At 43.7% G+C, this 22,030-nt stretch overlaps 1 protein-coding gene across 1 annotated transcript in view; it reads right to left on the bottom strand.

The window, feature by feature from the left end:
* The window catches only part of LOC144773425 (glutamate carboxypeptidase 2-like), a 508,326-nt gene that overhangs the window by 52,184 nt on the left and 434,112 nt on the right, over positions 1–22,030 (bottom strand). Inside the window, exon 18 of the mRNA XM_078658419.1 lies at positions 12,695–12,787. Within this exon, the coding sequence (XP_078514545.1) occupies positions 12,695–12,787 (93 nt within the window). The remainder of the gene's footprint in view (positions 1–12,694; positions 12,788–22,030) is intronic.

A 22,030-nucleotide genomic window follows, 5' to 3' on the forward strand; every position in this document is an offset into this window, starting at 1 on the left:
ATGTATATTACATTTTTTGACCGGTTTCCCAGAAGGCAGCTTTGCGGAAAACAAAGAGAATTTTAACTTTAACCTTGTCTTCTGCTGGAGGCCAGTAGAGTGTGTTCAGAGACTGCCTGGTGGGGTCCCCTCTCAAGTAAATTACGGCACTTTCTGGCTGGGTGGCTTTGTAGTTTTTGTAGCCAGACAATTAGCATTTTGGGAAGAACAGTGAAAATGATTTGGAGCAGTCTAGACTGGGCATGAAAAGGCCTTTGCTCAGTTACAATTAATGTAATTTCGAATTAGTGAGATTATTTCGTGGAGATTTGATCATTATATTGGATTGTTGGACGAACATCAACCTTGAGTTATAGAGCATCCCCAGTTGATATAATGGGGGTGCCAATCGAAGTGCAGTGACAAGGGCTCAGTTAATCTATTTATGAAGTTCTTTTACTTGGTTCTGTACATGCAGAAAAATCTCTATTGTATGCACAATAAGATTTTCTTACATCATTGCAGATACAAATTGATGTTATTAGTGCTCTTCAGTGATTATCTACAGTAGCACCCTTTTGCCGCCTGTGTTGGTCCCTGCGTTTGCCGCCCGCGACGGCTGGATGTAAGAGCGGGGGTGCTGGCAATTCCTGTGTTTGTTTTGCTGCCCCTCGATGATCACCCCTTTCCCCCTTTGCTGCCCTTGCTGTGCCACTGATTAGCTAGTGGTGCTGGAACATTTTTCAGAGTGTGGTTGCTGCCATCATTGTTACATCATCTAAGTCACAGAGATTGTGAAAATTCCAAGAGTCACATAAAGAATAAGTATAGCAAATGAGCCACGCAAATTCTGCAGTTGAGTGGCTAGTGTGTAGTATGTAGCCAGTAGTGCAATTTGGAGCATGCTGTTGTAAATATATTACAAAGTCATGGGGTCATATTACCAAGCAATAGCGATAATTATCGCTATTGCTTGGTTAGCGGGAAAAAAATATCGCCGAGCACCGAGGATTTTTACTGCTGAGATACCTTGATATTATCAGGGTTTATCTCAAAAGTGGTAAAAATCCTGCGAAATGCATGAATATCGCTGAAAAATCAGCGATATTCATGCATTATCGTGACAATGCTCTTAGCCATGTTATCCACCTTCCATTGGATAACATGGCTAAGAACTGCTGTTAGCAGGCGTTAGCTTTTGTCAATAGGAGTTAGAGATGTTAGCGACTGTTTTCAGTCGCTAACATCTTGGCACGCCCACTTTGCATGTCATTAGCGATAATTATCGCTGACATGCAAAGTGGGTCCCTAAATGTCCGCTATCGCCTAGAAGCTGTGGCTAACTGGTGTTATCGCCGCATTAGCGGGAAAAAGTCCCGCTAATGCGGCGATAATGCCCTTGGTAATATGCCCCATGATGTGGTAGTGCAAAGCCATTTAGAGGCAGTTTCCCATTGAAATGACAACAGAATTCATGCTGCCATGCAGTTTTACTGATAAAGTAATATAGCGCACAAAGAATATTGTGTGCAAATCAGGTTTCAGCAAGTATTTATCACTTGTCCATCACCAAGTAAAGAGTATTGATTTGTTTTGATACTATTAACCTTTTTGTTTCCATCACACTCAAAATTACAAACAAATACACTTCATTTTTGCTTTCCCACCTGCTGATATATTTTGAAAATTGTGAACAGTTCATGTACAGGTATTTAAATGTAATTGTGAGTTTAAAAAAAACCAAAATCCTACAGCTTCCTTCCACACTTCCTTTACCACAGCACGATTGTCTGATAGTTCACTTTACAAATTCCTTTAACTTTGTAGAGAAAGAAAAGTAAACACCAATGTACATGTTAGAAAAAATGCAGCAGTACGTTAGAAGACACAGCTGGTCTTTAAGCACAATGCAAACGTAACAAGATGAAAACTACATTTTAGGTCGTCTTCATTGCTCATTCACACTGCGAACCCCATTATCTTTATTTTGGGGGTGCTGTAGAACCCTCAGAAACTCTACTTCCATGCCTATGTCAAAAGCCTTATAAGGACATGGGTCTTGTCTGCATACATTTGGAAGTTTACTTCATACGGATCAATAAGTTGTGCCAGTAACCGCACATAAATGTTGAACAAGAGGCAGAAGAATGATGCACCTTATAATACACTGGAGGGTACCAGGCTAACGAAAAATTTGTGTTTTTCAATTTTGATTCTGTGAATCAGTTTAAAGAGAAATTATTGGATCCTGGACAGGACACTGCTTGCCTATCCATGTTTGAACCCTGTCCAGCAAAATTGAGTGGCTGAGACAATTATATAATATGTTCATGTAGGAGGGACATTTCCTCCTTTGTGTCGGGTAAGGCTGTCTCGATGCCTCTGGCATATCTGCACCCAGGCTGGTGGTCATGGAGGAGGTGGCTTAATTCTCCACATGCCTTTCTGGTGTTTTATTCCTCAGGCATTTCTCTGGTGGGTGAATCCACTGAACGGTGGTCTTGAAATCCCAGGGCGCTGCCTCTTACAATTTCCCCAGCACCCTGAGCTTAATTGTAGCAGGCACAGGGGAGTTTCAGAAAGCCATTAGAAAGGGAGAAAAAGAGAATGGATGGTTGTTAAGAGCGAGAGCGTGCAAGGAAACTAAAGATGCGGACAGTTTAACCGCATGCGCGCGGCGGCTTTTTTCGCGCTGTGCGGCATTTTTTAAAAACGCGCGTTACATGACGAGCTCAGCTCGTCATCAGCGTGCGAGCGGCACAACTCATAACGAGCTGAGCTCGTCATGAGCAGGGAAGGGGTTAAGCATTTTAGCTTGGGCTGATTTTGGTGTCCCAGTCGGGCCCTAATTATGCATGCTCTTGAATCCGTCTCATCACCTTCCTTTCCTGGTTTTCGCTGAGGAAAGATATGTTGCTCATGTCTTGTATTTAGCCAGAATGCTGAGGTCTTAGTTTAGCTCTCTCTAGAGTTGGGAGACAATAGCATGCAAAGGGAGATGTTTATCATATTTTTAATGCCAAGTACAAGAACGGAGTGAGTTGTTTGAAGCTCACAACAGAGGAGGGGGGGTTATCAGAGTTGGATACTTTCATTTTGACAACCAGGGTGAGCAGTTCCTGGCCCTCTGTTGGTTTGACAAAGCTGATTCTGGGAGCAATAAAACAGCAATGTTGGTGGGTCTGAAGATAGGTCTGGTGTGCGAGAGGTGGACTTGTGTATTTTGGAAACATTGGATTATAGGAATTCTAGCAGATCTTTGTGATGTGTTTAGGGCACATAATGGTTGCTCTTCAGCACATTGGGGTTGGCCAGCTCATGGCAAATATTCAATATGTATTTCAATTTGTTTGGTACTTATGTAGAATGTTTTGAGGTCGATTTAGGATATTAAGTTATTCATTGTAACAACCTACAAAGAGATTTAGTGTTACTTTTGGGGAATTGTGGGGATTAAAAGGAGCAAGAGTATCTAAGACAGCAGAAATGTTGCAATATAAGTTGATCAGCAGGGTTTGAGGATATGGAGACATCTGATTATAAGTTGGGTCTCCAATCTTTTCTCTCGTGAGAGCTTCTTCTGATCAGGGAAATCATTGAAAGCTACTGAGAGCTAAGCAACTCGAGCAGTGTTACCGGACACCCTCAAGCCCAGTTAAATGTACTTTAAGCCGTGTGTCCATAGGGCCAGATACTATGGTTTGAACAACATACTTTTACTAGGGGCGATATGACAGGGCTGCCATGTGTTAACAATAGGAAGGTGGTCTTTGGAGATGTATGAGAACCTGTGTCATATGTGCTTGTGGCACAGGACATATGCCATTTATTGCACTATTGCATGTATAACACAAATGGGAGAAATCTAAAGTTAAGAAAAATGGTCTGCAAAAAATATTCAGAATTTGGAAAAATTTTCCTCACTTTAAATTTCTCCCACTTAAAATAATGGTTGTATTTTTCACCTATAAATATGACACCGTGTCGGGAAATTAAACTGAAGAGTTAACTTTGTTTACATGAATTACCTAAACACCATCATTTAAATGTTCCCTTAATTCCAAGTGACACATTACAAACACCAAGCATCTTGCTCCTAGTGACCTATAGACATGGTGCCGTATTTATAACAGAAAAATATATTTGCTTAAATAAGAGGAATTTTAAGTGAAGAAACACGCTTCATAAAACATTAAGGCATAATTGGCCTAATTGAAAATGGATAAAAACTTTAATACTTGATGTTTCAAAGCAAACACTTTCTTCACTTTAAATGTCTCCCATTTGAAAAAATGACTATTTCCAGCTATAAATATGACACAGTGTCTGCTGGCCACTGGGAGATAAAGGTCTGCTACTTGTAAATGAAACACTTTGAAATGTGAGAAAATTAAAGAGTTAATAACCTGGTATTTGTATAGAGCAAACTAATCACCCGTAAGGGTCTCAAGGCGCTGGGGGTCGTAGAGGAGATCAAGTGAGCTATTGCCCAGAGTCACATGATGCTGAGCTTATCTGCCTCCGGCGCTGGGAATCGAACCGTGGGCCACGTGCTCCAGAGTTAGCCAGCCTGGCCGCTGAGCCACACCTCTCCTTAGGGTAACTTTTCGTTTTCTCCCATGTAAAAGCATTCAGAAACATAATTTATTTCTCAAGATTCAATATTGAGTCGACAAAGACTTTTAGTTAAGAGTTAAACACTCCAGTGCTTCAGTTCTTCACCTCTGTGCCCCAGCCTGGCCCATAAATATGACTGAGCACTGCCCAATATCAAGCTCTGCTATCTGACACCTGATGATAATATAAAGTACACACAGCATTCCCTTTACTTTAAAATACAAATGTGACCCTGTGCTTGTTTAAAAATGAACACAAGGATGCAGCTACTTTGAAGGTGTCTGGGAGCTACGGGTAGCTCGCCATTGACTGGTTGGAGGTATCTGTTTTAGTTTAAGTGCGATAGGCTCCAATCCTTCTATAGGGGTGTTTTGAAGTAGCTATAGGGGGTTGGTGGGGTTGTCTGAGAGTTTCAGATGTTAAGCACAAGTAAGGTAAATCAAGTCAGTGGGGATGAAGAAATGATCCAACCATACCTTAGGTTGTTTTATTTTATTTTATTTAAGGAGTTTTCTATAGCGCTGGCCTGACCCTAGGGTATCGGAGCGCTTTACAGCAGATACTAACAGATAATCACCATATACATAGTAGGTAGTCACCATATACACAAAAGGAGGGAAAACATGTTAAGAAGAGCGCACATTAGAAGAGGAACACATTGTAGTACAGGACAGATTTGACTTCAAGGTTATTCGGCGTTATTGAACTCAGACAGAGATAGATGTCTGCTAGCTGTCTCGAGTTATCCCTTCCCTAGGGAGCGGTTGAGGAATAGGGTTTTAAGTTGTCTTTTGAATTCAATAAAGGAGGAAATGGTTCTGATGTGAGGGGGAATGGAGTTCCAGATTTTTGGAGCGCTTCCGGTGAAAGATCGATCCGCAGTCTTTTTTCTTGTAGTTTTTGGAGGGATGAGTAGGAGGGAGTTTAAACTTCTGAGGTTCCTAGTCTGGCCGGAATATTTTGAGTTTTTTCGCCAAGTATTCGGGTTTGCCGGTGTGAAGGGCTTTATGGGTGAGGCAGGCTGTTCTGAAGCTGATCCGCATTTCGACTGGAAGCCACTTAAGTTCTCTGAGTGCGGGTGAGATATGTTCGAATTTCTTGATACCGGTGATCATTCTGGCAGCCGCATGCAGCGTTGTCTTGATGGGAGCCAAATGCACTTTAGGAACTCCAGAGAGGACTGCGTTCCCGTAGTCCAGTCGTGACAGTACTAGTGCTTGTATGGCCTGTTTGAGATCACTGGGCAGAATAAAGGGTTTTATTTTGTTCAGTAGTCTGAGGTTAAGGAAGGCACTTTTGGCCGAATTCTTGATATGTCTCCTTATGTTCAGTTTTGGGTTTAGGGTGACGCCTAAAGATTTGACAGAGTCTGCTAGAGTGAGATTCCCGTTGAGCGCATCAATGGCTTTTAACCATTTCACAATTTGGGGGTTCTCTTGCTTGTTCGAGATGAGGAGTATCTCCGTCTTGTCGGGATTTAGTTTAAGGTGGTTACATGTCAGCCAGTCCTGGATGTCTCTCAGTACATCATTGAGTCTTTGAATGTCTTTGAGAGAAGTAGTTTCCAGAAAGATCTGGGTGTCATCAGCATAGAGATGGAAGCGTATGTTGGCTTTCCTAAGTAGTTTGGAGAGCGGTTCCACGTAAGAGTTGCGGTGATAGCACCGAGCCTTGAGGGACACCTTTATTGACTTGTTGGAGGTCAGAGGTGAAGTTTTTTATTTTTATTTTTTGAGTGCGATTGTGCAGAAAGGAGGCGAACCATTTGAGGACTACCTCACCAAGACCAGCTCTTTCTTGGAGGGCCCTTATGAGGAGTTTGTGGTCTACAGTGTCAAAAGCTGCCGAGAGATCAAGAAGAATGAGGAGGCAGCATTGGTCAGAGTCTAGTGAACCGTGGATATCGTCGATGATGTTAAGGATCGCGGTTTCTGTGCTACAGCCTTTTCTGAAGCCGGACTGGTGGGGATCCAGGAGGTTGATGTTGTCCAGGTGTTGGGTTAGTTGATGTAATACGCATCTTTCTAGGGTTTTTGAAAGAAGGGGGAGGTTCGACACAGGTCTGAAGTTGTTCAGGTCCGTAATATCTAGGCCCGGTTTTTTCAACAGGGGTGTGACTTGACCCATTTTAAGGCAGTCTGGAATGATTCTGTTTTCCAGGGAGCTGTTTATGATTGTGCTCCAGAGAGGCGCTAGGGCGTGTTTCTGATTTTTGGTCAGTAGGGGAGGAATGGGGTCTAGGACATGCGCTGAGGGTTTGTAAAAGGAGATCAGCCTGACTATCTCAGTTTCCTGAATGGGGTGGAAGCTTAGCCAGGAATTGACAGAGGAACCAGGAGAAAGATCATTCTATCCAGTCAAGATGCTCTTCGTGGGGTGCGTGTTGTTGATGTCCAATGAAAGTTCAATTTTCGTGATCTTATCATTGAAGGAGTTGTCGAAGTTAGCGTCTAGTTCTTTGGAAGCCTGTATGGAGGAGGACACGGGCTTGGAGGTTTGTTGTCTAATGATACTATACAGCTCCTTGGGCCTGTTTTTGGCACTGTCCAGCGCCGAGCGGAAAAAGCTGGATTTCTTGTTTTTAATGTGATTGTTGTACTTCCTACGGGCTGATTTGAGTTGATCACGGAGGATGGAGGTAGGGTTATTTCTCCATTTTCTTTCTTTGGCTCTTAGTTCTCTTCTTTCAGAGTTGAGGTTGGAGTTGAACCAGGATCTTGATGGAGTGGCTCGGCTCTTTTTTAGCTTTAGGGGAGCTAGTTGTTCGAGCATGGACAGTAGATTTGCGTTGTAGCGCTCAGTGAGTTCGTTTGTGGAGAGGTGGTCGTTGGTGTCAGGAAGAAGAGACCCTATCCGCTCTTCAAGGATTCCAACGGGGATCTGGGAGAAGTTTCTCAACGGTTTGGGAGGGTCTTGCATAGGTGTTTGGAAGAGCGTTAGTTGATTGATATGAAATAAGATCATGTGGTGATCTGATCAGTCTACTGGGAGTATGTGGTTGATTGTGATTGTGTTTCTATGAGCGATGATGGCATCCAAGGTGGCTCCTTTGTAGTGAGTCTCCTCAGTGCAGTGCTGGATTAAATTATTGTCACTTAGGAAACTGGATAGTGATTGGATTAGCGGGTTGTTAGTCTCATTCCATCGCAGGTTAAGGTCACCAAGTATTAGATTATTGGCATCTCCGAGCATACCATGAGCTATCAGGTCAGATAGGTGTTCCCCAAAAGCGGAGGTGTTACCTGGAGGATGATAGAGAAGATGGCAGCATAAAGTTCCATTGTCTTTGGTCTTGATGTTGGTTGAGAGGCATTCAAAAGAGTTGTATTTGTATGAGTCTATTTCCGAGATGGCCATGTTGTTTTTATGGATGATAGCTACCCCTGCCCCTCTTTGGTCTTTTCTGTCCTTGTTGATGATGGAAAAATCAGAGGGAACAAGCATGTCTAAGCATAGTGAGGCTAGTTCATTGAGCCAGGTCTCTGTGATGAACGCAATGTCAATGTTGTGGGAGAGAATGGCCTCTGCTAGTTCAGTTGCATGCAGCGAAGCCGACCTGCAGTTGATGAGTAGCAATTGGTGAAAAGCTCTTTGTTGTTGGGAGTCTTTTCTATGGGCGCCCTAGGTAGGGTGATGAGGATGGGTGGTCTCGGGGGTTTTGTGCCGGGAATGTCTCTTCGGGGACCTGTGATCACTTGGATTTTGGATTTGGGGAAGTCAAAGGGGGGTGAGTCATAAGAGGAGGCTAAGTCGGCTGTTTCAGTGTCCGACATGGCTGCTTCTGTTCTAGTGGATCTTGAGGTCGGGGTTTGTCATCAGTATATGGGTGTCTCTGGGCCGTAGTTGGAAGGTTTGCGATTTTTGAGGTAGTTTGTGGCCAGAATTCCGTGTCCAGTCTTGGGGGCCTCTGAGGCAGAGTTTTGAGGGATTCTGAGAGCCGGGTGGAGCTCTTGTGGCTATTGGAGTTGGAAGTGGGGGAGCCCAGGGGGGAGAACGGTGTGGTCTGCGTGCCTTATCAAGGTTGGAGAGGATTTCGGCCAGACCCCGGGTGATCACGTCTATCTGATTTTCTAGTATCGCGAGTCGTGTAGCCACGGAGTCATGGGAGGGGGTGGTGAGTCGTGGAGTCACAGAGTCATGTAAGGGGGTGGGGGCAGAATGCGGGGATTCGCTTTGAGTGGTGTGGGTCGGATTTGTGGAGTGCTGTATTGTGCTCAATGTGTAGAGCAGGTTGTCCCCTTTTGTAAACCCTGGAGGGGGGTGAATTGGGTCATGAGAAGAATTAGAGTTTCTAAGATCAGTGCGCAAACTAGTGATGCTAGGGACCACTTTTGGCGGAGCTCGTTCCTGATGTTGTGGTGGGAGGGTCCGAGTGGGGAGTGGGATTGTGTTTTCCTTAGGGAGTATTGATAGCAAGGGTACTGAAGTGTGAGGTGACTCGGGGGGGTGGACTGTGGGGGTAAAGGGTGGAGTGGATTGTGTTTCCTGTTGGGGCCTATTCACTGTAGCTGGAAATTGGATTGCGACAGGTCGGGGTAGGTGTGGGTGAGCGGAACGTAGTGTGGGGAAGAAGGCGTCGAAAGCTTCAAGGTTCTCATTGTTTGCCTGATGAGGACAGTGCCGTTAGTGAAGATGGTCATGGAAGTGCTCCCTCTTCTTGTCGAGCGATTAGGGAGTAAGGCTGTTAGTTTGCCGCTGTGTGGTGTGGATGTGGTTTTGGCAATGTAAAGTTGTGCTCTAAGGGAGGAGATCCAGACTTCTGCTCTCTCAGTGTGAAAAATTAGGTCCATTTTAATTGGACCTTTGGTGGAGGAGTGGTAGATGTCTGTAAATAGGGTTTCTCTGTGTTGTCGGATTAGTTTCTGTTTGAGGCATCGTTTCGTTTTGGCAGACAGGTGGGGGGAAGTTCATAGTGGATGAGTTAAGGCTGTGAGGTTTCAAATGGGTGGTTAGGGATTGGGTGGGGTGAGATGGCGAGTCAAGAGCCATAGTGTGAGATCTGTGTGCAGAGGGATCAAGCCTCTGAAGGAGAGTCAGGGGGAGGAGGGGGGAAAGGCAGTTCTGCAGAGAGTGCGCTAGTTGTTGCAGTAAAGGTTGTCATCAGTGTCGGTCTTGGGCCAGTTAAGAGTTAGACTCAGAGCAACAATGGTCATCTGGTGGCCATTATAGGGCTAGGCAGGATTCTGAGCGGGATGGTCACTCCTTGTAGGGCTTGAGCTCAGGTTACCAAAACTACTTTTGATCATGTAGGTGGTTGCTGGGTTCCCCTTAAGTAGAGTCCTTGTCTCTGACGCTAAGTTAGTGGACCTTGATTGAGGGTATGCTGTGGCGCTTGGTGTTCTCGGGGCAGCCGTCAAGTGACCGGGCAGCCTCTGCAGTGGGCGTGGGGCTTCTTGAGGGGCTGCGAGCTCTTGAGAAGGTTCTCAGTTCACTAGGGGCAAAAGGGATCCTGACCCAGAGAGTTATGTGCCTTAGAAGTGTCAGGAGCCTTGGGGCTGACGCAGCACAGTAAGGGATGGGGGAAGGCCATCTTAGGGTCAGGTGGAATCGAGGGAGAGGATGCACTATTTTCAGGGTTTGGTCACGCTGTAGCACCAGTCTGGTACACTTCTGGGCAGAGCTCAGGGGGTGAGAGGCCTCTGAATTTAAGACCGGGGCCTTGGGGCTCAACAGGCCCTATTTCTTGGTATTGCAGTTGTGAATGGTGGCCATTTTGTGGTCAGCTGATCTGTTAAGGAGTCTTTCCACGTCTAGGGTCTGTGTTCTTGCTTAGGAGGGAGCCCTCGTTTAGTCAGGGAAGCCCTTAAATATAGATAGGACGACTAGTCTCTTAATTTGTGGTAGGGATCCCTTGGAGCTTAGCACGCTCTAGTCTTTGGTGACATAGTCCTTTGCGCTGTCAAGGCTATATGTGATTGTAAGGTCAAGCATGTGCCTAGCTATGTGTGTCGGGCCACTTATGATCTGTTGGAAACCAAGTGATGTCTGTTATCACTTGGTCTGTTATCAGTTCTCACCGATGTCTGTTATCAGGTTTACATCTGGCCTAGTAACCCATAAACTGAAATTGCCCATGATCATAATTTAATTAGCTTTGGTCTGAAAGTGTTTTCCTCATGGATTCCTACTGTTTCCACGTTCCATCATAATCAACATTTTCATTATCCACTCATGGCACTTCTCCAGAAATTGCACAGCAACCACTAATCCAAATCAATTGAAATATGAATTAATCAAACTTGCTTCAAACCAAATTGACCTAAGACTGAAGCCATGTTTCTGGGCTGCAGTACCAACTCAACTCTCCCATCCACTCGCTTTCGTCTTCCAACTGGCCAGTGACCTAAGCATTTCAAAACAGATCATCAAGAATGGCGCAGTGACCAAAAGCAACTACTTGATTCTAATATTTTCAAGAAAGACGCTTCCTTATGTTCACCAAAGTTTAATCAGCTTCCTATTAACTTAAAATCAGACTATACTAACACTTAATCTCCCTCCTCCTTCTATCCTGCACAACACGCCAAAGTTATTAGAAGAGATGACAGGTCCTTCTCTGTCCAGGTACCAGAATGAGCAACAATCTTCTGTATGTGTTCATGTCCCTCATTTTACCTCTGCTTGTTAAACAATGAGCTCTTCATCTTCACTTTCAGAACCTGGGCTGATCTGCCTTTACAGGAACTAATCATTGCTTTAACATATCATTGAGGTATGTTAAAATAAAAGTGATGGGTGTAATACTTGAATTATTCTCAGCCACTGGTAATTACTCTGGACCGCATCCAGCCCATCTTTCTATTCCCCACCATAACACCTCAGACAGGAATCAGTTATATGGAAACCAGTCTTAATCCTGCTCTAATAGCAACAAGCCAGCCTGGACTACCAGACCAGGTCCACTGAGAGGGAACACAAGCCATTTAAGACAGTTTTTTTGTTTATTTGGGCCTCACACAGTTGAGTGTAGGAGGAATCCTATGACACAGTGAGCACATAGCACATGTCTAGGGATACCTGTTGCACACAGGCTTTGCAATGAAGTAGACAAAAATTCATAAAAGGTACAGTCCTACGTGTCTATGCACCCAAGTTGCACTCGGAGGTAATTAACAAGAGTGATAAATAAGTATGTTTATTATGCTTTCAAGAGGAGCTTATCCTCTACTCAGTCAGAGTTTCAAAAACTATCTGGATGGTGAAATGGACAAATCATTCTCCTATGCCTTCCTCACTTTAACTGCAGTACATATTTTTCACAGTTCTTTCTCGGCCAGTGTCAAGATACACAAGGAAAACCAACTAGTAAGACTCAGAGAAATTATGTTATTGCCAAGACCCGAAGGGCAATTTGAAGTAAGATAATTCAACAAATCAACCCTCCAAATAGAAGACTCTGCAAAAAATCCAAATGGTGAAAATCACTTTCCTTATTAACAGGCATAATAGGCAGCAGTGTTATAGAATGTTTTTTCATTACCCTGCATAGGGATAAAATGTAGATCAAATCAGATCCCAACAAACCTATAGTAATCTAACATTATTTAGCCCCACATAAGCAGTCGAAAGGTATTATTCAATACTCACAAATGACCTGTTAATATTTAGAAGGTGATCAATCTTTTCTATACATAATTACTGATCTTAAAATAGCTATACTTTCCACATTGTAAAAGGTATTTTTGTACACCACACCACTTCAGGCAATTGTAGGTAAATGTAATTGGCATAAGACGTCTTATGCCACACCTAAGACACCTTAGATTCTAGAATATTGCATGCTGCGTGTATAGTCCAATAAACATTTTGTTAATATATTTTTTATTGTGTGAGACATCTTTCATTTCAAATTCTTATTGTTGCAGACATTTTCTATCTTTTTTATGTTATGTTATGTTATGTTATGTTAGGATGTCTTATATAGTGCGACAGCTGCCCCAGCAAAAGGGCGTCCTGGCGCTGAAAGAAAGACCAACAGATTGCAGAGTGACACCAGCTAGTTAGTGGGGAAGAGCAGAGTCTTAATGGCCTTCCTTGTTTGCGTATATTACAACATGTTCAGGTTCTACTGGAAAAATCAAATTATGTTTTCACATACCTATAAAAAGGTCTTCCTGGTAATCCAAGTGGATCAATAAATGCTCTTTCTAATAACATTAGCTGATCATTCATGGTCCTCACCGCCAGGGGGCTGTGTAACAAGGAGATAGATGAAGGTCTTTAGAGTAATACTGTACTTTGAAAACAGAATGAGATTTTAAAATTCTACCACATTATACCTATAGCAGTCCAAATAATGATGTTCTCCCATCCATCACAATGACAAATCTATTCCATCTCCTACGAAATATACTACAGTAAACAAGTAAATATACCTGTTTAAAAATAAACAACTTCTTGTTGGTAAAACATTAATTTCAAGACATCATTATTACTCAATGGTCCTTTCCGAGTAAAGAGTAGAAGACGCTCAGAATTTGGGCAGGACCTTACATAAAACATCACAACAATTCTCATGCTCTTCAACATTTAAGCAACTCAAAGATGTATATGTTTATTCTGATTGGAAGTATCATCATAATTGATATTCTTTGAACGACAAACAAATATTTAAATGTAATGGTCTCATTTTATTTTTCCATAGGAAAATTGAGTAGAGCGGAAATGATTTAGAATAATATGCTTTCATTAGAAGAATGTTTTATGAGTTAAAGAATGAAACACATCATGATGTTTCCAAATAGGATAAACCTCTACATATTTGAATTGCTTAAACAGATGCTTAAACAGATGTAAGGAATAAGGTACGGTCCAGCAACTATATATTATGGGACAAATTTATGTAGAAGTAATGCAGCGCAGCAAATCACGTTGCTGTGCTGCGTGATGGGAAAAAAGCTGGAATGCAATATATTTAACACAATACGGAGCTTTCCTGCCTTTTCCCCATGCTGGCGCACAATGTGCTGCCTAGTGCCAAAGCAGGGTTGTTTTTGTGGTATACCTTCCTGCACAAAAACAATCCCCCCCAGGCATTTTCTTCTTTCTATGTGTGCTTCGGGATAGTAAGGCATAGCATTTTGGCGCATTCCCAGGTCTACCAGTAATGATATATCTCAGAATGCTTCAAAATCAATGGGTGTTGCATGGGAACACTCACCCACCACCCATGGAATACATCCCTGGGGCAGGGTAACGCGACGCAGTAATTTGCGCTGCATTGCGTTACTCTGGATTTATCAAGCCACTCAGGGCAAGGCAAGGTGGTCTTGCTTGGCATGATAAATCACATTTTTGGGTTGCGTTGTGCATGCAGTGTGTTGCATGGTGCAAAAGCAACACAACTTGCACATAATATGACCATAATTATATAAGAACCAAAATAAAGAATGCAGATCCCAGGATATACACCCAATGCAGATAATGATTTGCTTACATTTAACTTCAATATAAACCTTTAAAAGTTATGTAAAGACTTATACAGAATGCACACCACCTGGAATACAACAAATAGAGTCCTGAGGAAGGTATTTATTCAAGAGATAACACACATGACCAAAACAACATTTACAATGTAGATTGTGCAATAACAAATCTTGGATGGTCATTTAAAAATGTATACAGGACAATTAACAAAGGAATTGATGTTTAATTGTAAACGTTTAGGAGCAGGCTTTGAAGTACAGAAGCAATAACATTTCCAGACCACATGTGTGAAGAAGTGAAGGGATTTGAAGGTTTGAAGGTGGTGTACTGTATACCTGGTAGCTAACGTACATCAATTCAAAGGGCACAGATGAACTTCAGTAAACTGACATTGTCAAGTAATGACCGTGCAATTTCATAATTTCCTTGGCAATAAGCCTGGAAAATTACATGTTGGTAATTGTGTTATGCATATTGGTAAATCTGTATGTCTATGTTTCTCACGGTAATCTGATTCGAAACAACTGATGATTATTAAAGAAAATAAATGCTTTCAAAAATTAAATGAGTTGATCTTGGAAGATAACCTCCAGGTAAAATGTTTTTTTTAATTCACAGTCAACATACTCATTTTAGTCAGGTTATCTCTTTAATTACTGTTACTATTTCCTGCTACTGTTACATATAATCTGTTTATCTATGTATAGAGGTCCCACATACTCATGAGTGACAGGGTGCTATACTCGCATATAAATAAATAAATAAATAAATAAATAAATGTAGCGATCATTTGGATTGAAAGATAGATGAGGTCTTGAAGCTCAGTCTATTCCTCTGGAGTAAACTCAAGCCTGTATTCAGTTCTGCCAAAATATAGTCAATTGGTACAGTCAAGACAACCTAGAACAAGTGCTGTAATGACTTAAAATCTATAGGGAAATGTCAAGAAAAGGAGTCTGGAAAGTGACCACTGATTGCTTGGTGTGGCTACAGGCAGTTCAGCATCCAGAGTACCTCACTTAGGATACTGAGGTTCTTCACAGTCTCTGAAGTCTCTTGGTGGCAGACCGTTAAAAAAGAGGTTGACTGTCACAAGTCAGGACTTTATTATTGTTGCACCTAGTTTGAGGTGATTTCTGGTCATCCAATCATTACCTGCAAGAATCAAAAGTCCTAGAACACATTTGCTCAGTCATCTGTATGTTCCAATGTATAGCTGATCGGGAAATCATCTGAATAGTTGTAGTAGGAGAGGACAAAACACTGGATTTCAGCAGGAAGGGACCTCAGAAAAAAGGTGAACAATGATAGAGCCCTGATGGTGCCCATATACTAGGGTCACTGGATAAGGCGGAAGAGAGATGATTAGACAAGCTCCACAATAAAGTGGAATTCCAACTCAAGGCCTTTCCTTTGACACTTATTTCAGAGGAACGTAGAGAGTGGGATGACATTGTTGGACTTGACCTTTTCTGCATAGTCATCCCCTAACTTGTGGCCTTCACTCCTCCATTTTTGCTGAGTCCGTTTTTGCTGGCTTTAGAACTCTGTGACCTTTAGCACTGCTAACCATTGCTGAAGTGCTTGTGCTCTCTCCTTAAAACATGGTAAGATTGGCTTATACCCAATTAGCATATTTAATTTACTTGAGTCCCTAGTAAGGTGGCACTTCCTGTGGCCATGGCCTGTAAATTAAATGCTACTAGTGGACCTGCAATGAAGTAGCACTTTAAATATGTCTCAGGCCTGCCACTATAGAGCCTGTGTGTGCAGTTTTAAACTGCCTTATCGATCCGGCAAAATAAATATGTTGCCGGTTCCGGGTCGGGTATTGCACCCCTGACCCGACGAGGAGCATGCCCAATTATGAAGCATGACACCCAGTGAGCTGGGTGTGTGAGGGCACTTTATCCGAAAGGAGGAATTTCCCATCCCCTTTCTGGCTAAAAACCATTTGTAGCCTTACCCTCAGTCGCTTACACAAATCCTATAGGAACTGCATACTATCTTCCTTGTTCTCACAATTCCAAATGCCACTTTTAGGCAGTTGGCATTTTCTTGCCCAAACAATTTGTTGCTTGTGGCCTATATCTTGAGTCACATGACTGCGATCGGAGTGGCTGCTGGCTTTTGTGTATTCTCCCAGACAGTGAGGCAAAAGGGAACTAGTGTTGGCAGGTTGGACCATCCTGCCAAGATGGGAGGAGTGGTGCTGTTCCTTTCCCAATTACATTTCAAATGAGCTACCTCAGCACACTCACAAAGAACTTCACACCTGTCCTTTATCATCCCAGACACCCTTGCAGCCTGGGCAGGGAGGAAGGAAATTCCTGGAGCATCTGTGGGTAGGAAAACTGTAGAGGTTTTTTTCCACTTCAAAGCTGGAACCAGGTATGACAATAGGACCTCAATATCCACTCTTCAGTTCACTCCTGGACATGCAGAGGACACTCAGGAGGCCTGCCTTTTACTTTTGAGGACTGCTCTGCTGCTTGAGGTCTGCTTTGCATTTCATATGACCTCTCTGTTACTCTCAGAGGACTGCCCTGCTGCTTGAAGTCTACCTTGAATGCGAAGAGTATTGCACTGCTGCTAGAGAACGGCCTTGCTCCTTTAACCCAGAATTATCAGAGTGGCCCGAAGGGCTAGTTGGCTGGGCTCCTGTTCAGAGCTACAGGGAGTTAAAATGCTCCAACAACCTGAACCATGAACATGCCCTCTAGTTGCTCACCCAGCCCAGTCTTTGCACTTTATGTTGACAGACACACCACCTCTTGACACTGCCTGGGAGGTGCTTGGTCCACGACATGATGTCCTCCTGGACCTATGCACCCTCACTTTACGCATGCATGCTATGTTATCCAATACTTATATGCCTGTATGACACGAAGTGTTTTTAGAATAAACAACGCACCATGGTCACTTAATTTCTACCACGAACACGCAGCTTTTCCGGATCTCATTGAGAATACATAACCTCTTTTTACCAGACACCGCTTAAGCAGCGAAAATCAATAAAGTTAAGTTGATATTGATACTTCCAAGATAGCCGCCTGGATTATCCCCCTAGTCTTAGGACGCCTTTGACGCACGTTTTGCTGACAAATACTCCGGACCTGGAAGCAGCTGGTACGGGCCCGGAGCAAGGGTAGGGATCACGATAATTGCCTGCTACCCTTCCGTGAGTAAACATCTGGGCCATAGGAAATACCGGTAAGCACTGCATCTGACTAGTTTTGTGACTCTGGAATTAACTCTTGTTACAGCCTCAGACGTGCTCTGCCTTCCCCGTAAAGCTGTAGGCTCCTATACTGGGGGTGAGTTGTTTTGTGCTGCACTGTCTCCCTACCGTCCTTCAGCCACGCTGCATGCGGCGATACCTTTCACTACCACCTTCAATCTACTGTCTATACCACTATGTGTGTGTATTGTATTGTATGAATGCTCTCAATATAGTTAAAACCCCCTCCCGGGACATCCGGCATCAAACATGCCCTATGCGGCAGCTGTATACCTCCAGGTTACCACTCACTTAAGAGGCATCTCGCACTTACGTGCACACCCATGTTTCGTAAAATGTGTTAAATCATTTTTGGGTTCCATCTTATGTTTAACCTGCATTGTGTTTTACCTGAGATGCCTTTTTTAGCACAACGCATAGTTTGGCACCAGCTACCACATGAGGCCCCTTATATTCACTTCTGACATATATGTGTAGTACCACATATCGTATGAGTTGACATCTGTGCATCCTGTCACCTTTCACATTCAGTGACGCTGATATATAACATAACCTTGATGCCGAGAACCCAACTGAGCTACCAGAGTATAATACCACAAGCGTATGTCACTTGACAGCTACACCACAGCCGTTTTTACTGTTTAATGTTTCCAAGAGCACCGCGCCGAATGTCCTTTTTAAACATTGTTGTTGTTTCTTCTCCCCTCCTTTCTCCCTTGTCTATAGGTCTATACTACCCCAGTAGAAGTCTACTAGGGTTTCACTCTACCACGTCTGAATATCATACCACATATAGGGAACCAGACCTATGGTAGTGCACCACTCACTTTTTAGGTCCTGATGAAGTGCCACATGACCCGCTAGGGACAGAACGGGCACGAAACATGTTGACCCACTGTACGGCGATAGCCCTTTAGGAACATTACATCCACTTAGGGTTCCAATACATTTTAACTAAGCTGGAACTAACTTAGCTAATACATCATATCTGAATAGGACTGCTCCAGATTGATTTTAAACCCACCCACCTGTGCACTATCCCGCCCTCACACCTGCACGCACCCTACAGCTTCTTCAAAAGATCTCTGCAAAATAGCTCTGTTTACAAGTGCCCTTCGGGCATTGCAGCACCAGCCCGATGAGGAGCATGGCTCAATGATGAAGCATGACATCTCCCGGGGTGGGTGAGGGCATCACAAAGAAAGACCTCCCTTCCCCCCTGCACTCTCTGCTAGGAACTGCACACGCTTTGATACGCAGTCCTAATTTGGAGCTTGTGCGCAGGACCTGTTTAAATACAGCTCCCGGTCCCTTCCTTTCTTTGATACAGCTATTATCTTCTCAGCCTCCATCTTGTCATCACCTTGAACAGGTAGTAAACTGTATAGGTTTTCTTGAACATTTAGAAAATTCAGGGTCAGAGTCTTCATGCATTTAATTCACGCCAGCAGTAACCCACCGAGAACAATGGCAGAATTGTTATCAGGACCATTTCACAAACCATGCCATGGCTTTGAAATTGAATTTACGTTACTCCTTAATAAAAGAAAAGAAAATGCAAATAATTTCCAAATATGAAAATACACCAAAATACAGAAAGCAGGCCCTTCTACAGTTTTTCAAATATAAAATGGGATGGGGATGTTTGGAAGAGAGTGACAATCGTGCTTTCTTAAGTGCAAAATTGCTCAGCTTGGCAGCTTTCCCGATTTTCGAGGTGGACTCCGTCATTTCTGCATAATCTTGAATACATGAGCTGTCAAGAGGCGCTCAGACTTATCTTAAAAATTCGCTTTTCTGAGATGATACGAACAGTCTTAGTCAACGTTTAGGAAAAATGATGGCAATTCATTATCTGTTGTGTACTTAATTTGAAAAAGCGTTTTCCGAAAAACCCATTAGCTGACAAATGTACCATGTGCAGAAAGGTTCATTATTACTGCATATTAGCATGAATACAATAAAATCATAAGTAAAAGAGCAGGGGTCTGGCTAGATAGGAGAAGAAGGTTTAAACTATGTGAATCAAACATAGCGGGCAAGAGCTTGGCCGCATACCTAAAATTCAAAGTGCAGAGGAACACAATTAACTCCATTAAAGATAATGCTGGGGCGGTTCACTCGGACCCAGATAAAATTGCTGAGATATTTAAGGACTTTTATGAAACTTTGTATACAAAAAATAAAACAGTAGAAGAGGCTAGCTAGAATTCAAGACTATTTAAATGAATGTGATCTTCCATCACCCTCCTCTGAGGAGCAATCGATCCTTAATGTTCCAATCTCGATCTTTGAAGTAGAGAAAGTGATTAAATCACTAAAGTGTGGGAAGGCCCTCGGCCCTGCTGGGTTACTGCTAGATTCTATAAATGCTTCCCCTCTCTCCTAACACAACCGCTACTACACCTGTTCCAGGAACTCAATGACACCGTGGAACTGAAAGGTACACTCTCTGAAGCTATCATTGCCGTCCTGCCCAAGGAAGGGAAAGATCCGACACTCCCTTGTGGAAAATTAGTGCGTTTTGGTGAACATTATCTGCGCCATCTTGCCTCTTCCCCTGATGCCACACTTTTGTCGTGCGCGCCCGCCATTTTAAGATGCCCCGATCAGAACAAACCCTTTTGCATGCCGCTGGCCCCTGACATAGCCCTTTGCCTTCACTAAGCCTGCACGCTGACCACCCCCTGCTTGCACCTGCCTTGAGTCATAAACCCCTCTTCGGCGCTGCTCTGCCCCAGGCCCTCATCCTGTTCCCAGCGCGACACCTCCCTGCTTTCCTTTCATGATCTCCGGCCCTTAGATGCAAACCCCCTTTTCCCCGTGTGCCCGTTTTGTCCTCCCCGTTCCCAAGCCGACACCCAGCTCTGCCGATACCATCCTTGCCCCTCCCCGTACAATAGAAAGCTTCCCCCATCAAAGAATCCCCGGGTTGATCAAAGCCCCCACCCCGTGAGATCCGATCAAACTCCCCCCCATTCCGTGAATCGGCGGATTATCCAGCTGCGCGATGCTCATCACCTGTTGTGACTAGGGTGGGGACTTCAACTGTAAATGTGTGTGGGAACGGGCCCAAAGGGGAGTTCCGAGAATGTCTTTTCCGTACATCAAAGCTTTTACATGTTATGTTATGTTATGTTATTAAGTCACTTATAAAGCGCGCTAACACTGATTAGTTTCTTGGCGCTAAAATTGACAGTAACACAGCCTAAGGTGGAGGAGGAGGTGGATTAAAAAGCTTGTCTAAAGAGCCAGGTCTTCAGAGCTTTCCGAAAAGGTAGGAGGTCTTGGCAAGATCGGATCTCCAGGGGAAAGGTGTTCCATAGACAGGGGGCAAGGGTGGCAAATCTACGACCACCAGAGCGTTTGAGTTTAAAGGGGGGGGTCTGGAGCAGGGCTAGATGGAGTGAGCGGAGGTTACGGGAGGGGACGTGTCTGGTGATCAGTTGATTGATAAATTTAGGGCTTTTGCCATGTAATGACTTGAAGACCATACAGCCTGCTTTAAAATAGCAGCGTTGTGTGACTGGAAGCCAATGCAGCTTGATGAGAAGAGGGGTTTTACATGTATGTGTAATCTACAATAAAGTCATAAATGTGGGTATAAGAGGCCAGGCCTCAGAAATACAGTTAGAGCACCTCAGAACGATACCTTCTGTCCGTTTCGTTGTGTTCTCCTCCGGAGAGAATAAAAAAAAACCTTGTTTCCTGCTTTCCAGTCTCCAGCGCCTGCCTCTTCATTGATTTAAATAACTAGGGGGTCACAGAGGCAATACCGCCGGGCAAATATCGATTGTCCCCGACCCGGATGAACTTTTTACAATTGGCGTCCCAAGCGTGGGGCCCATCAGCGACTCGTGGATCCAGTGGGAGAGGTCCCGACGACAGAGTGAACGACTGCAACGATCGGGAGAGCTCTTGCCCAATAGACCCTCGTCTGGCAGCCGATCATCCGAACTTCACTAGTTCCGAACAGACCTCTCTCGAGTGATCTACGGTCCTGACTGGGAACCATCAGGAGTGCCGTGAGAAATACGAGAAAAAGAGGACGATCGGGCGCTGGATTCGGAAGACAAGAAACTGTCCACATGGTCCGGGTAAGGTCATGTTGCCACGACAAGTTGCGAAATTTGTTTTGATTGCTTGATTGTTCAAAATACTAGTATTGCTTTGTTTATTTTTATTTGGAGATTCACTGTCTGCAAACGGAGAAGCAACAGGCTCTCTCTCCCTTTGCAAGCAGTGGAGGATAGGTAGGGTAGCAGCCGTGCTTGTTCTTTTTCTCCCCCACTCAATAATTGCTTGAAACTGAACTGTTGTTCACAAACTATTGTTTCCTGGAGATTCCCTGTCTGCAAGCAGGGAAGAGACCACCCTTTTTGCAGATAGTGAAAAGGGTAGGTAACGCAGATCTTTGCGGACCTACTCATTCTCCCCATTGTTATTTATTGGTCGTTTGGTTTTATATTTTTTTTTGATCCATGAGGTATTCACTACCTGCAAACAACGTAGAATAGAAATATTCTGTCTAGTCTTTGCACCTAGTGATAAGATAGGCAGTGCTGACTTTTTTAGTCCCTCGTAACGAGCCGTCATGTCTGTCTTCTCCCCACTGATAAATAGCCTGTTTAGCCCGGACCGGGTGTTAGAGGTGGACCATATGGCTCCACTAGAAGGCACCCCTAATAAGGACATGTTCATAAACTATGGGTTAGTCACCATAGCTTATAATAAATTATGGCACAGGTATACCGAAGATAGCCAAGA

This window comes from Lissotriton helveticus, chromosome 8, assembly GCF_964261635.1.
Source record: "Lissotriton helveticus chromosome 8, aLisHel1.1, whole genome shotgun sequence".
NCBI classification, from domain to species: Eukaryota; Metazoa; Chordata; class Amphibia; order Caudata; family Salamandridae; genus Lissotriton; species Lissotriton helveticus.